Raw genomic sequence first — 15,344 nt, forward strand, 5'->3', positions numbered from 1 at the left:
TTAGCAATGGTTGGAACCAAATGTGTATTTAAATATTTGCACCTCAGATACATGATATGTAACAGACAAATACAATATTCCATTGCACAAATCACCATACAACACAATTAGACCAGGAAAAGGAAACAGAGTAGAGAGTGAAAGAAAAGCCAAGACAAGAAGAGAAGAGAAGGCAGTCCAGTCCACACCCTGAGATCCAGAACTTGCCTCCCTCATTGGACCGGAGCCACGGACCTACTCAGTCTCTCGATTTCTCTCTCTCTCTCTCTCTCTCTCTCTCTCTCTCTCTCTCTCTCTCTCTCTCTCTCTCACTCTCTCGTTCTCTCGTTCTCTCTCTCGCTCTCTCTCTCTCTCTCTCTCCACGCCCTGCGCCCACAGGGGTATGTACACAATCACAAGTCCGTTTCTTTGGGGGTGAGCACATCATATTTGTGTCATTTTTTTCCTCAAGAAAAAAAAACATACCAACAAACAAATGAACAAACAAACAAAATCTACGAGTGAGACCATGCTGCAGTCCACGCTACGGAAAGCACAGGAGATGACTGGGGGGGAGGGGGGGCACACGTCTGCTGGAAGGGAAACAGGCAAGAGGGAAATCACCCCACGCCTGCTGAAGAAAACCAGGTATCTACACAGGGCTCCTTTCCAGAGCAACAGAGCCCCTTACAACAAACGCAAATAAGCCTTTTCAGTGCATATGTCACATTACTTTCATAACATCACATATCTGTCCTCTTCTCCTCAAGTTGAAGTCTATGTACAGATGCTGGTATCATATGAGCAGAGTCCACAGCTCTGGGGGGTGGAGGAGGAGGGGGAGGGGGATTGTTGCTGGTTGCTAGGTGGCAGAGGCTGCGAGGGAGAGGGATTGTCGGAGGCGAGGTCATCCATCACTCCTGGTGCATGATGGGAGATGGTATTGAGACTAAAAAGGAAGAGAGAGAGCGAGAGAGAGAGAGGGAGAGAGAGACACTCATGTAGCTTAGAACCATTTGTATCCCTCTTTATGTGGGCAGAAGAAAACATGTGGAATTGTGGGTAAAGACTGAAGTGGCTGTTATGCGTGAAGTTTCCTACATACCTGGACCGTTTGTGTAGACAGACTGTTGTGCGTGTTTTTGGGTCCACACATCTGTCCATCAGCCTCTTCCTCTCTCCAGTCCAGCCACCATTCATTCTCCATATCCTCTTCTGCACCCACATTCCAGGAACTCCACTGCCCCCAGCTGCAGAGTGCCTGTGTGTGTGTCAGTCATAAATCTGAATGTGCTTTGTAATGTACAATTAATTTGTGTGTACAGATAGATGTGTAGTGTGTGTGTGTGTGTGTGTGTGTGTGTCAATGAGCTCATGTGAGGTGTATTCAGTGTATAGTGTATAGTGTGTTTGCTGTTGATTCTTGATTGTCACTGCTGGGGCACGTATAAGTGTGTCCATCGAGACTAAAATTAATTTCAAGTGTCCACAGTTGTCAGCTTATATCTTCATCATTATCATCTTAATTTTTTTTAAAAAGCCTGCCATGAATTCAATCTTCTTAAAAAAAGTTTAAAAATCTGAAAAACATGATTGATTGCACCTGTGTGTGTAAGAAAGACAGACAGAAATTGATTGAGTGGGAAGAAAAGGAAGACAAAAAGAGTTCAGCTTGCACTAAAGCCAAAAAATCTAATATATAATCTATGAATAATATCAAATGATCAAGCACAAAAAATAAATGTAATTATTGTTTTGACAAATAGTCAGCTGTGTAAATTGGACATTTTGAAACTATAATCTACAGTATACAAAAAGCTACAGGATGTCTGCTAAACTCATAAGTCATACTCAGGGGTGACACTTGAAAGTCTTCATGAGAGTACTTAAGCTGATGGACACCAAGAGTTAACCTCACCTGTGGCCCACTCCATTCAACACAATGGTGCACACTACAGGCTGGTAACAGTGAACCCGTCTTCTGCGGGCTGATCCAGCAACTGGCATAGTACGCCACCGCGGGGTGGCTGGGGGGCGTAGCGTTGGGGCATGGTCGGGTAGCTCTCTGGGTGTAGGGAGAAACCCAGGTCCTCAGGCAGTGGGGAGTCCAGGCCAACTGTGGCACAGGAGGATGAAGAGGAGGAGCCTCGATGAAGAGGGGTGGGGTAAGGAGAAGGTGTAGGAGGTGCTGATCGTAGTCCCGCCCCCCCCACTTGGCTCAGGTCCCTTTTCTCAGTCCGGGCGTGGGGGGGCACGGCGCTCACAGGGGGGCGCTCTGCCTCATAACTGTGTGGACTACCGGCCAGTGAACCTCCTTGCCCGTACCAGCAGGGGGAGCCACAGTAACTGGGGGAGTCATACTGTGAGAAGTCCTTGTTGGGGGCGCGGTGGGGGCTGTTGGCCGCGCCGCAGGAGGGCAGGAGCCGGGGGGTAGGGGAACAGCTTGGGGAGAAGGTCCGGGAGGGCACGGAGAACGCCGGGGGGTGGGCCGGTTTGGGGTACGGCTTCAGGACGTCAGGCTGCAGGGAGATGCTGGGGGAAAGAGAGGCGGTTTCGCCGGGGAAAATCTGGGCGAAGCGCTCATCGGAGGAGGGTGTGGACGGGTGTACAGAGTAGGGGCTGGAATACTCACAGACCTCCATGCTGTATCCCTGCTGTTGGGAGGGCAGGGGCGAGAGGCTGCTGCTGTCCCCGCTGTAATAGTCCAGTGTGTCCTGGTACAGGCCTGCCCCACCAGCTTGGGCCACCGAGGCAGGGGTCTTCTGGGCTTTGGGCTTCCCTGGGGGGGCTCTCTCACGCTGACAGGAAGAGAACCCTCCCCGGCCCCTCGATCCTCGTGACTGTCGGGCGGCCATCGGGCTACGTTTGGAACCGGGCACCGGCGAAGGCGAACTGGAGGGTGAGCCTGGCGGGAAACTTAAGGGGCAGCCTTCCCTCTCCCCCTGGGGCTCTGCCCGTTTCCTCCGGCCCCGCCCCGGCTTAGACCCTCCCTGGAAGAGAACATTCTGGCTCCAGTTGTAAGAGGAGCCAGCTGAGCTCTCATGCCAGTCCAGCATCAGCTTCTCTAGGCTGGACAGACTGGACTGCCCCTCCCCTGATGGCAGGTCCCGTGGTCTGTAACCTCCACTCCCCCCACCCCCCATGCCTGCCCCTGCTGGCCCCAGGTGGGAGGAGTCAGAGGAGGACTCAGAAAATGTCTCAGAGAAAGACCTCTGCTTGACCTTTTGAGGTGTGTAGTTTGAAATATCCAAGATGTCTTTGGACTCGTGGCTGCCACTGGTGCCATAGTCATTGTACCCGTGGTACTGGTGTGGCCCAAAGTTGTCGTTCCCCCAGCTCTGGTACCCCGGTCTATATCCCCACTGAGAAGAGGGGTACTGTCTGCAGCTCTCAGGGGGTGAGGAGGAAGGGAAGGGGCTTTTTGCCATAGCCATGTAACTCCCACCTGGAGAAGCTGGCCCTGCCAAGAGCCCAGGCTCCCCCCGCATTGCGGCAGAGTGGGCTGATCCAGCATATCCACTATAGCCCCGCTTAGCCTGAGCAGTCTGAAAGCTGGAAAAGCCCATGTGGCACTGCCCTGCGGGGGACACTGAGGTGGCCTTGCCGCTGCCAAGTCCTACACCGTAGGAGTAGCTACAGTCACTCAATCTCTGCTGCTGGGGTGTAGTACTGCCACCCCCAGTTGACTGCCCACTGCTATAGCCAGCAGGGTACTGTGGAAAACTGGAGGAGGAGGGGTGCGGAGAGCTGGGTGACCGAGACAAAGAGAGGGTAGGAGGTGCAGATTTTGGGAATGAGGTGGTGGGAGAGGTCTGGGATAGGCTATAGCTGTATGGGGGCCGGCCAGGGGTGCTGCATTGAGGCTGCAAGGGTCCGTCACTGGCGGGACTAGGCCCCTTGGTCGTCCTCTTAGGGAAGGCAGGGGACCAGCGCTGACTCGGTGCAGGGCTGTTGGATTCGTACCCAGGCCCCAGTTTTCGGGAGTCAGGGCGCGAAGCCGGGCTGGAGAGGGAGATGTCTAGCAGGTCAGAGGAATCATCAGAGTCAAGAAGGGAGCGGAAGTACCCCGCAAAAAGCCCCTGGGCGTCATCTCCCCCACCCCCACTCACCCCTGGGCTGGGGTAGAAGCCCCCTTTTCCTATGTCACAGGAGGTAAAGCCCCCTCTGGGTGATGAGCAACCCTGGTACCCCAGACCCCTTTCCCTGTCACTAAGACCCTCCCGACCACCCCCTTTGACGCCCCAGTTACCACCCCCGTTGGCCCCATCCTGGTCCTGCTGCCCCTGGCCTGACTTCAGCACCCCGTTTTTACGTGAACGCCGCTTGCGGACAGGTTTCTCCCCTGGAGCAAGGCCCCCCGGGTCGGCTCCCAGGAGAGCCGCTCTACTGAGCCCCGCTGCCGCCCCCTTGCCCCGTTTGCGGGGTTGTCCAGGCTCAGAGGGGGGCACTTTCCTTTTCTTTCCAATGGTCTCAAAGAAATCGCTGAAAGAGCTTTTGAATGCCTCACTGGAGCCCGCCACACCGCCGCGGGCGCCTGTGCACCCCGCACGACCCCCCCTGCGACGGAAACCTGTGAGTCTGTGAAGCAACGTGGAGATACCAGGGTTCTCTGGCGGGGTGTGGAAGGATTCAGGTTCACTGGGGGTCCAGCAGCGGGGAGGGGAGCAGCGCCCTGTAGCCGGGGGCTGGCGGTTCAGGAACGCCAGTTTGGACAGGACGTCGCCGTATTCGGCCTTAACGTCATTGGTGTCGGCCACGTAGGAGGGCTGCGGGGAGGGCAGCTTGACCCGGCGGCGACGCCTCTGCTTCTTTGGCTCCCCGGTGTTGGTGGCATTCGCTCGGACTTCTCGCGGGTCAGGCTGGCCTGGTACGACCTGCTTTGGCGGACGGCCACGGCGACGCTTCAGGATGACGGGAAGCTCTCCTGGCGGGAACATCACCATTACACTTTTCCCGTTATTCTTCATCTTCAGCAGCGCAGTTGGCTCTCGAGGGGCTGCAGTTCCACTTTCGCCCCCACCTGCCCCCTCGCAGCCCTCTGCCCCGGGCCCCCTGCCCCCCTCCTGCCCTGGCAATGGTGGAGGAGCCTCCATAGATGAGATCTTATAGCTTTTTTGGCGACGGCTCAGGCTGACGGGTATTCTGGCCACTTTCACCACAATCTTCCGTATCCCAATGCACCTTCCCTTGCGTCGACCGCGGGACGAAGTGGGGCTGGGGGCCGGCTGGACTGGTTCAAGGGCTGATGTTACCGTCTTCCCCAGCACGGGAGCCCGGGACATAGGCCGGAGTTCACCGGACATACTGGCCCCCTCTGGCAGGATGGACTCCTCCCCTAACCCCAGCCCCAGCTCCAGCCCCAAAGCCTCTCCCTTCCACATCTTCTCCTCCTCCTGTACCTCACCCTCCCTCTCCTCCTTCTTCTCCTCATCTTCCATGGGTCGGCGAAGGCGCGACGATTTGCGCAGCCTGCAGGGGAAGCGCGGGCGTCCAGAGCTGCGCAGGGCATACTTCCTCTCCCCCTCCGTGGGCACAGGGACAGGAGACGGGGCTAGGATGGTGTTCGGGATGGGGGCAGGTGTTGGTGGGGAGGCTGCAGTGATTGGGCAGGCATGAGTGTCTATGTTCCTCTGGGGGGGGTTACTGGGGTTGGGGGGGTAGTACGGAGGGGCATGTGGCTGTGTAGAAGTTGGGTAGGCCTCACGATGAGGGGATCCAGTGAGAATCTGTGGGGGGACCACAGTGGGCAGATCTGATAGGGAGGAAGAGTCTGTACCAACTTGCCCCTGAATCTGCTGCTCTGGGCACATCTGTGGGAGCTGCTCCAGCTGTTCCAGCTGCAGTGGGAAGTCTGATTGCTCTAGCTGCTCCAGCTGCCCCAGCTGCTCCGACTGCCTGCGCCTCCTGGCCCCGATCCTGGGCCTCCTGTGCAGCTGCTCCTCCGGGCTGCGCAGGCCATTGGCCAGGGAGGGGGAGGAGAAGAAGCTGTAGTGGAGGGAGGCCCCAGAGGCTGTCGCAGGGGCTCCTCCGGTGGCCCCCGCATGGCCTCCGTCACCCCCCCAACCTGTCGGCCCCTCCAGCTCCAAGCAGTCCTCCTCGGCGAGCAGCCCACAGCTGAGACGGACACCCCCTGAGCGCAGGCGCCCTGACAGACGGCTCATGGACCTCAAAGATCACAGAGTGGGACTACAGGTGGAGTCCACCCTGACACCAGAAAGGGGTAGGGATGCTAGGACCCCCTCGATACTGTTGTCCGTGTGTTGATCTTTGCTCCTGTCGCCTTTTAATACTGTAGCTCAAGTTATTTCCGTCGTCCGTGCTCTGGCCCCTGCTGCCTTGGAGGACAGCGTCTGGTTTTTGTGCCACGGTTTCTACCGCTCCTGCCCTAGCAAAGGAAGAGTCGGTCCCCTTATCTCCTGCTTGCTGGGGGTGGGACGGCGATGTGGTTGGGCAGAATGGACTTTGGCAGCCTCGCAGGAGACAGGCTGGTGGGACCCTTGAAGGTCTAGCAGGTGGAAACACAGACCTTCACAAAAGAGACAGAGGAGTACATTATAACTACAACAAGTCCAGCGTCTTTTCTTTTGAACAAAAGATAATATTCAAACACAAACAATGACAACAATATCAACAGCAATAATAGTTCTGCAAAATCTAAGTATTATACAGTGAATGTAATACACATCTAAAGGCCTATGTCATGTATGAGTGAGAGGATGAGTTATTAATAAGTAACATTATATATTTAATAACCTATCAATCAGCAGTCTTAGAGAACAAACAGAGCTCCCAAGTGGCTTGTCTCCCATGTTCCTGAGCATCCACTATCCTGTAGGTTTTTATTTGAGCTTTTATTTATTACACTAGCCAGGCGCCAAGACCTTAGCTAATGTTAGCTAACATTTGAAAAGCTAGCATGTGGCAGCTAGCCAACATTATTAGAACAAATTTTTATTAAAAAGGCGTTGGTAGCGAACTAAATAGAATGTTAATTTATAGTAATTGTTCAACACTAACTGTTCGACCAGAAAATAGTTGCCAGGAATGTTTCCCTTGTTGAACGCACGTCTGATTCCACTAATTAGCAGCCCAACAATATCTCTAGCTGTTGAATGGGGAGTGCCTTGTTAGGGGTGGAGTGATAACCTACAGAATGGTAGATCTCCAAGAACAGGGCCGGGCAGAACATTATTCAAGGACAGGCGACCAGACGCTGTGTACAGAGACAGGGAATATTACCTTGTCCTCCATGGTTCCTGCCATTGTTGTTGATGCTCCTAAGGACAGGGAGAACACAAGTCAATTACAATACACAATGCTGTCAGGATATTTTATTAGCCAGTTTATAGCTGACAGTGCATCACATTGCCACAGAGGAAGTTTGGACAGTAACAAACCGGCAAAGATTCATAATGGAATAATGGTTTCAGTTGCTGTGAAAAGTCATTCAATAGGCCTACAGCCGGTCTGTTGGAGGACAGTATGGAATTTACAGTTGCTGATAGGCTATCCAGACCAAGCAAAGATGCAAGCCCATGTGGAGCAGATTGATACTCCACAGACTCCTGCTACAGTATATAGACCTCACCTCCTGCCTGTTTCCAGAGAAAAAATATAACTGTATCCAGTGCACACCACTGAGCCAAAGAGGAACTCCCCCACACTCTATTCCTTTCTGGAGTCCCCAGTGAGTCCTTTTCAATTCAATATCTTGAAAATGATTAATATTTAATTTTGACAATGACGAATGTAAGCAGGGTGACTGAGGATTGTGAACTGAAGGTTGGCTTCAAAACCAGAATTAATTAAAATTAGCCCAAATTATCCAATGTGTTCAGTAATAAGCTTACAGGACATCAAATACCTCGGTAATAAATGCATCGATGGCAAAGAGCCTCTGTCCACTCATCAATATACACAGCCTGACATGCAAAATATTATTAAATGAAAAACAAATGCATTGATGAACAAAGACATATTCCAGTGATGTCGCACAATCATTTTCTAATCAAAGTCTAAGCTGCAAGACCCCTCAAAGTCTTCTAAGTCAATAATGACTGCATGTGCTGAGACGTGATTGGCTCATTACTGCCGCTATGGTCTTAAGCCATAAACTATGATGGAGGCAGCGGCTAGTTACAATCCAGTGTTCTGCTTAGGTGGCCCAAGGACGCCAAATAAAGAGATGTTTCTCCATTTATGATGGCACACAGCGTCATGTGACATGTGTGTGATGCAGGACCTGCTTGTGGAGAAGAGGGCAGGAATGTGCTCAAGCAAAAATTTTGTGAACACAGCGTTCTCTGCAGCAGACTTCAGGCACAGCTGTCTGCTGCCGTACTAAGGTGTCTGAATCTTTCAGGCATGTGGAAGCAAGCCTGCCTGCAGTTAACCCAAACTCGGTTTCATCCCCTTCAATGTCCTATTACATCCCCCTCATCATGCCTACTAAAATGCTCATCTCTACCCAAAGCTTCCAGTGCGATGCTGGGTACAAACACACCTTCCTTAGTCACGCAGTTCTGTTAAACTCACTTTTGAACTTGAAACCACCTGTCTGAATGACCAAATACCTTATTTTTGAATAAAGGTATTTTAGCCCATAATTTTATATGCATTGTGTGTCCACAACAAATAAGTTCAAAAAGTTTGAACATTAACAATTTTGCACATTAATAAAATAATTCAAGAGTAAGAACAAAATGGATAGAAAACTGTACAAAAGGCTATATACTCACTGTGGCTGAAATACTAGTGAAATGAATGAAAGTTTTTCCGTGCAATTATCATTTATTTCATCTAAAAGATTCATACCCAGTGAAGCAGCAAATTCATACAGTTGCTTTCACCAGTGCTGCAGTGCAGCAATCAGTCAGGTGGCCAGTGTTTAGACTTTCAGAGGTCTTGCTGTTCAAAAAGTCTGCAAATTGTGATTCCTACAGCTATTCATTCAAGCTCCAGACACCTACTGTAAGTACATGAGATGACCTCTTTATAAAAGCATTCTACAGCCTATTTATAAATGTCAAAGTGAATATGTACAAATAAACCATTTAAAATGGCTTTTAATAGCAGTTTATGGCATTATTTATAGCATCTCCATACAGTAAAAAATGTGTCCTAGAAGCAAATTATATGTCACGCAATATCATTGCATTACACTGAAATGTTTAGTCTAAGGATGACACCTATCAGTGTTAAACACACACTTTAAAAATTCAGAGTATAAAATAAATTCACAAGGAAAACCAATATAAAATAAAGCAGCAAATATCACCTACAAGGAAAATAATCAGGAGTGTGAATAGGCAAAATCCCACATCAATTCTATGTTATACCTCTACTACATAAGTCAAGTAACAGAAAAAAAACTCTGAAAGCTCACCTGCAGGAAACAATACAATATTATAAAAAAATAAATAATCACTGCATGCATAGAGACAGCGTGAGGTAGGACTAAGGAAACAAGTAAACACTCTTTCTGTCAGGAATTGAATCTGTGGAAGTAGCCAGTACTGATTACATCACCCAGAGTTTGGGAATGGGAGTTAAAGCTTTCAGGGACCCTGAAATCACTCAGCCCACTGTAGCTCTTCAAAAAGGAGGAAGGATATCATAATGCAAAATTCTCACTTTGGCCAGCCACAGAGAGAGAATGAATCAGTTATGCCTTCATCTGCTAAATGAGCTAAATGTTGTTTTGTGCTGGAATCCCCCTTTAAGGCCCCCAAAGGCTGAGGTGCAGCCCCGCCTGGGGGTGCAGGGTTTCAGTCTGCCACTTTCTCCCCAAGGCATCGCAGTCTGGCCTCCCAAAATGAGAGGGAACATTTCATCAATAGGACAGGCCTACAAACACAGTTTGGGCATTCCAGATTGGGAGAAAATGAAAAATGTAAGGGGATAAAAAGACGTCAAAAAGCTACTTTATTTCCAAATGGAAACACAAGATCAGCAAAATGGATACGAGTTTGAAAATTATGTTCTATGTTAGCGAGGTTGTAATACACTTTCATTGTGAAAGGATGCAAAATGCATTCTCAAACAGTGGTGTTCTTATTTCCAGAAATATAGAATAGTTCCATAAAGATAGTTTTACATGCTCACTCTGGTTCCTCATATAGGAGCTACGCAGTCACTTTAATCAAATATTGAATAAAAAGGTACTGAAGTTATACAAAGCTGATGATATCAAGTATGAATGCATCCCAGCTGATAAGAGCACCAAATGAGAGACAGATACGGGAATGGTGTCCAAAACACACGAAGAAATGCCCTATGACCACATGCAAGGAAGCTTTTGTCATATACAGTGTACTTCTAGATATTACAAAATGATTAATGTGTTACACATTAACCTGTTTGAGCAATGCTGTTCTGAAATGGTATTTTACCAGTTTACTTTATTAGGTAGACCTGTACACCAGCTTGTTAATGCAAATATGTAATCAGCCAAACATGTGGCAGGAATGAAATGCTTAAAAGCATGCAGATGTGGTCAAGAGCTTCAGCTGTTCTTCAGACCAAATGTCAGAATGGGGATGAAAGGTAATATAAGTGAATTTGACCGTGGAATGATTGTTGGAGCCACAGTTTGGACAGCCTGTAGCTTAGTGGTTATGGTACATGACTGCAACCCACAAGGTTGGTGGTCCGATCCCTGGTTTAGCCACGCTACTAAAATTATCCGTACAGCTGTTGGACCCTTGAGCAAGGCCCTTAACCCCACATTGCTCCAGGGGGAATTGACTCCTGCTTAGTCTAATTAACTGTAAATTGTGTTGGATAAACATTTGTGCAAAATACTTTTTTTTTGTAATTAACTTTTCAGTGTGGTGTGGAATAATGTATAATTTAATCATTAGATAGAAAGACAGGATCAAAACGATCTAACTTCATTTAATCAGTCATGAAAGATGAATTCATGTCCACCTTTAAGGAGTTATTGTTATCAAAGGCTTTGGGGTGCAGAAGTGGTATCCCCATATCGGCCTTTCCGTCCATTAAATATAGAGCAGTGCAGATCTCCAGGAGAGCTGAGGAAATGTGTGGCATTTCAAGTGTCACTAAGAAGGAACGGGAGCCTTGATTTTAAAAGGATAACATGGACGGTAATAAATAATTATGATAGGTCTGCACTTACATAAACCCAGAGGAGGGCAGAGTAAGTGCGTATTGAAATAAATGAAGGAAAGAATGTTTGACTGTTTCTTCAGTTCAGGCACACGGTCACCAGGGGGCAGCAGTGAGACCTCCACTCTGAATCCAGGGGAGAAGCCAGGACAGGGACAAACAGAAGCATTGAGCAGGAAGGGATGGACAGAAAGCAGATGGATGGGCCACATGAAGGACGGACAGGTAGAGGGAGAGAGAAGCTATGAAAAAGACTGAAGAGATTCATACAGCTGTGCATTTGTGGCATGAACACTGAAACTCACATGGGAAGCTAAAATAAGGAAATGTTCATGAATATCCAATGACAGACAAATATACACATAATTAATACGCCAGCCCCCCCGCCCCAGACTCACACATAGAGAATTATGCACACTCACGTACAGCACACACATAAGCATGCACACATAGTCACATCTAAATATACACACATGTGCAGTCATGCACACACGCACACACACACACACACGCACGCACGCACGCACGCACACACACACACGCACGCACACACACACACACACACACACACACGTGCGCACACACACACATACACACACACACACGTGCGCACACACACAGACACACACGTGCGCACACACACACACACATGCGCACACACACACACACGCACACACACATGCGCGCACACACACACACACACACACACACACACACGCACACACACAGAGCCCACAGCACCCACAGATCTCTATTCTTCCCAGTCTCATGGCTTTTCCAGTCCCACTGGAGACCCCAGTGTGAGAGCAGAATCAGGGCTTAGCATTCATCCATCTCAAAATACACTCTTAACACACAGATTCACTGACTACGTACGTATGTGTAGACGTACACATATTCACACACTCTCGCACATACTGTACAGTGTCTAACCCACACCCACACACACACACATTAGCTACACAACCGTAGTGTTTCGGCTCAGAACTGTCTAGAATGCTCTTGTGCGCCCACCCACCCCCCAGCCCCCCCCGCCTCTTGCGGTAACTGATCCTGTGATGTCGCTGTTTCCAGCGCTGTGTCACATGACTGCTGCCCACCGACAGACAGCTGGCAGCAGTCGGGTACCCCATCCTGAGCCAGGAGAGATCAGCCTCCAGCTCTCTCTCCTCCTCCCCTCACTCACCTCTCCTCCCCTCCCCCTCGCTCTCTCCTCTCTCCTTTCCTCTCTCACACCCCCCTTCCCGCCTTCCCTCTCCTCACACGCTGTTTCCTGTGCCACATCCATTCCTTCATTTACCCACCCAGCACTCATCTGCGCACTCACACGCAAAAACGCACTTATTCACATGCACATCCACACACGCGCACACACACGCGCACACATGCGCACACACACTCAAGCATACAAGCAAGTACTCGCTCACACTCATACAGACACACGCAAAGGCATGCAGACATGCATATACAGACAATCTCTCTCACGTACTTACACAAGCACGTGCACACACACACACACACACACACACACACACACTGACGTTTAAATCCCTGCAGACAGTATCCTCAGTGTGTATGTACTGTGTGTGTTTGTGAACATGTCTGTGCTCATGATTGCATGATGCATATTTCTTGGAGGTTGTGTGTGTGTGTACGCATGTGTGTAAGTGCGTGTGTGTGTGTGTGTGTGTGTGTGTAGTGGTGCGGGGTTACTGCATCTGTATGGGGTAGGAGGGATGGGGGGAGGAGACATTCCTTCATTTGTCTGACCCCCTTCACTTTTCCCAGGGGCAGGAGCCACTGAGCATCTGGCACAGAGAGAGAGGGGGAGGGGCCAGGGGAAAACAAGGCAGAGTCCAATCGGGAAGGGGGGGGGGGGGTGGAGTCACAGGAGGGGGGGGGGGGGTGTCAAAGCAGAGGGAGGGGTGGAGTCCAAACAGAGGGTGGGGTTGAGTCCAAGCAGAGGAAGGGACGGATTGTGGGTTCTGGGAATTGTAGTCTCAGAGCAGTGGACAAGGCAAGGTCAAGAAGCAAAGGTGGGATGAGTGGGCTGGAAGAGGCGAGTTTGGCACACAGGAAGAGGAGCACAGAGGCAGGGACAGACCACAGGCAGAGTCAGGGTTCCTGCAGGGGGGAGTAGCCATGCGGAGGAAATGGAGGGGGGTGGTGCCGTGGTGGAGGGAGGGGTGGTCAGTTCTGGACAGGAAAAGGAAACGGACAGAGCAGGGGTTCTTCAAGAGCGCTGACTCAGCATCAAAAAAACGGGTTAGTGGGAGGGAACTATGAACATAGCAATCAAGTTACTAAGCGGGTGAATGCACCGCTGAGGGATGAAGGATGGTGCGTGACTGGTGAGCGAGAGGCTACCCAGCACAACCTTCCTAGCTGTCTGTCACCAACCGCACCAATCATCCCTGCCGTTCAGCCCCTAAAAGGCCACGGAGGGCTCTTCTCTGTAAGAAAGTCGAGAGCGTTTTGTCGGATGCATCATGCGCTTTGTAAGTCAGAGCCAGTGGGCCATGGAGAATGAATCTACGTCCTTGGTTCATCCAAGCAAGCGTTTGGGGTTTTTTCTTTTGTCTTCTTGCATTTACAGGAAATGTCAGGTTCCCAGCTGCTGTGTGTCTTAAAGAAACACCACGGATGCACTTTAATGTCATACGGCGAGGAGCGCTCACACCAGCTCATCACTCCGACTAACACCGCTCTACATCCGAGGAGAGGGGAAGGGTGTAGTGTGTGATCCAATGTGTGCTGACAGGCAGTGAGTGGGGTTCCCTGCAGTGTGACACACACACGCCCCGGTCGCCTGCACCGTCTGCATGGGTCAAGGTCACCGGAACGCTCGACTCGACCCAGTCGACCCGGAAGTGCCTCGCCCACCACCCAGACCCAGTGGACACCATGTTTGGGCTCAGCCAAACTGCTTCTTACACAACAGCCTACACGGACTCAGTACTCCATCCGCCCCCGAAACTCACAGACACCCAGGCAGGGTCACAGCCCTATCAGGGGAACGCTAAACAACACAGTCCCAAACAGTTCCCACACCCCCCCTCCTCCGCAAAACAATCAGCGGTTCGCAACCACTCTCTCGATCAACATACAAACATGGAGCAGCGCAAGGGCCTAGAGACGACAGACTTGGAGGGAAATCAGGTAGGGAGCTTGCATTTGAACAGCCTGCCTTGTGTTGCTGTAGCTAAACTGTAGCTGAAAAAAACAGCTCAAGTTTTGAAGCAGCTGGTAGCTGGTTGACCAGTTAGACCAGGTTTATACTCAACATGGTTTGACCAGCTCAAGCTATGTTTTGAAGCAGCTGGTAGCTGGTTGACCAGTTAGACCAGGTCTATACTCAACATGGTTTGACCAGCTCAAGCTATGTTTTGAAGCAGCTGGTAGCTGGTATTTCCAGCTGGTCCTAGATGGGTTTTACACCAGGGGAGAGACCTCACAAGCACAGTAGTGTAGAGGTTAGAGCACTGCACACTGGACCTGCTGCGAATATCGTTCGCATAGCACGTAACCGCATCTGAACGTGCCATTTCACCTCAATTGGACAAATTATAGGTCTGTCACGGGGAAGAGTTACCACCCATCTGAAAATAAAACCATCGTAAGAGACGGTGGACTTGGGCTATACCTAATGCACTCGCGCCTTTGTGTCGATAATATCACAGTTTTACCATTCATTCATTTATTCACCATGTCTGCATGGGTTTATAAAAGGCAGACTGACCTTTCAGAGTGTCAGCCACCGCTGTGTACAAGCTGTCTTTTTAAAAGGGAAATCCGTCCACTCGTGTCCAAAGGCAAACTACCCAGTAAAAACATCATTAATAGGCCTGATATATCAAAGGAAGTGGTCATAGGAGACAGTGTGAATGGGGGGGGGCAGACCTTTTTGATGACTGTTTCTTACACCACTAAGCGGGTGCACACATGCTGTAACGATGCCTTTATTTGATAATCATCTTTTCATCCCCGTACAGAATGCCCAATCATATTCGCTTGCTCGTCCAACGCTGCAGCAGTGTCAGCCAATGGGAGTGAAGATGAGTGTGCATTCCTGCTGAAATGCTGCAAGCTCTTCTGTTCCCTCTGTAGACCATCTCACACATCCAGCCTGCTGTAACACCTTCCATTTCAATTCAGGAAACTATGTGAAATTCAATTAATTCACTGTAAACTCCCCATAGAACATTTTGGACATTTTCATTTCATTTCCTGAATTG

The 15,344-nt window shown here is 50.0% G+C and overlaps 1 protein-coding gene across 1 annotated transcript in view; it reads right to left on the bottom strand.

Annotated features, from left to right (window-relative positions):
* The window catches only part of ahdc1 (AT hook, DNA binding motif, containing 1), a 41,049-nt gene continuing 25,705 nt past the window's right edge, over positions 1–15,344 (bottom strand). The window contains exons 2-5 of the mRNA XM_061255487.1: positions 7,219–7,256; positions 1,898–6,505; positions 1,085–1,582; positions 1–928 (exon numbers count right to left, since the gene is read on the bottom strand). Coding sequence (XP_061111471.1) covers positions 1,932–6,140 — 4,209 coding nt within the window. The 5' untranslated portion in view covers positions 6,141–6,505; positions 7,219–7,256 and the 3' untranslated portion in view covers positions 1–928; positions 1,085–1,582; positions 1,898–1,931. The remainder of the gene's footprint in view (positions 929–1,084; positions 1,583–1,897; positions 6,506–7,218; positions 7,257–15,344) is intronic.

Source organism: Conger conger, chromosome 9 (assembly GCF_963514075.1).
Source record: "Conger conger chromosome 9, fConCon1.1, whole genome shotgun sequence".
NCBI classification, from domain to species: domain Eukaryota; kingdom Metazoa; phylum Chordata; class Actinopteri; order Anguilliformes; family Congridae; genus Conger; species Conger conger.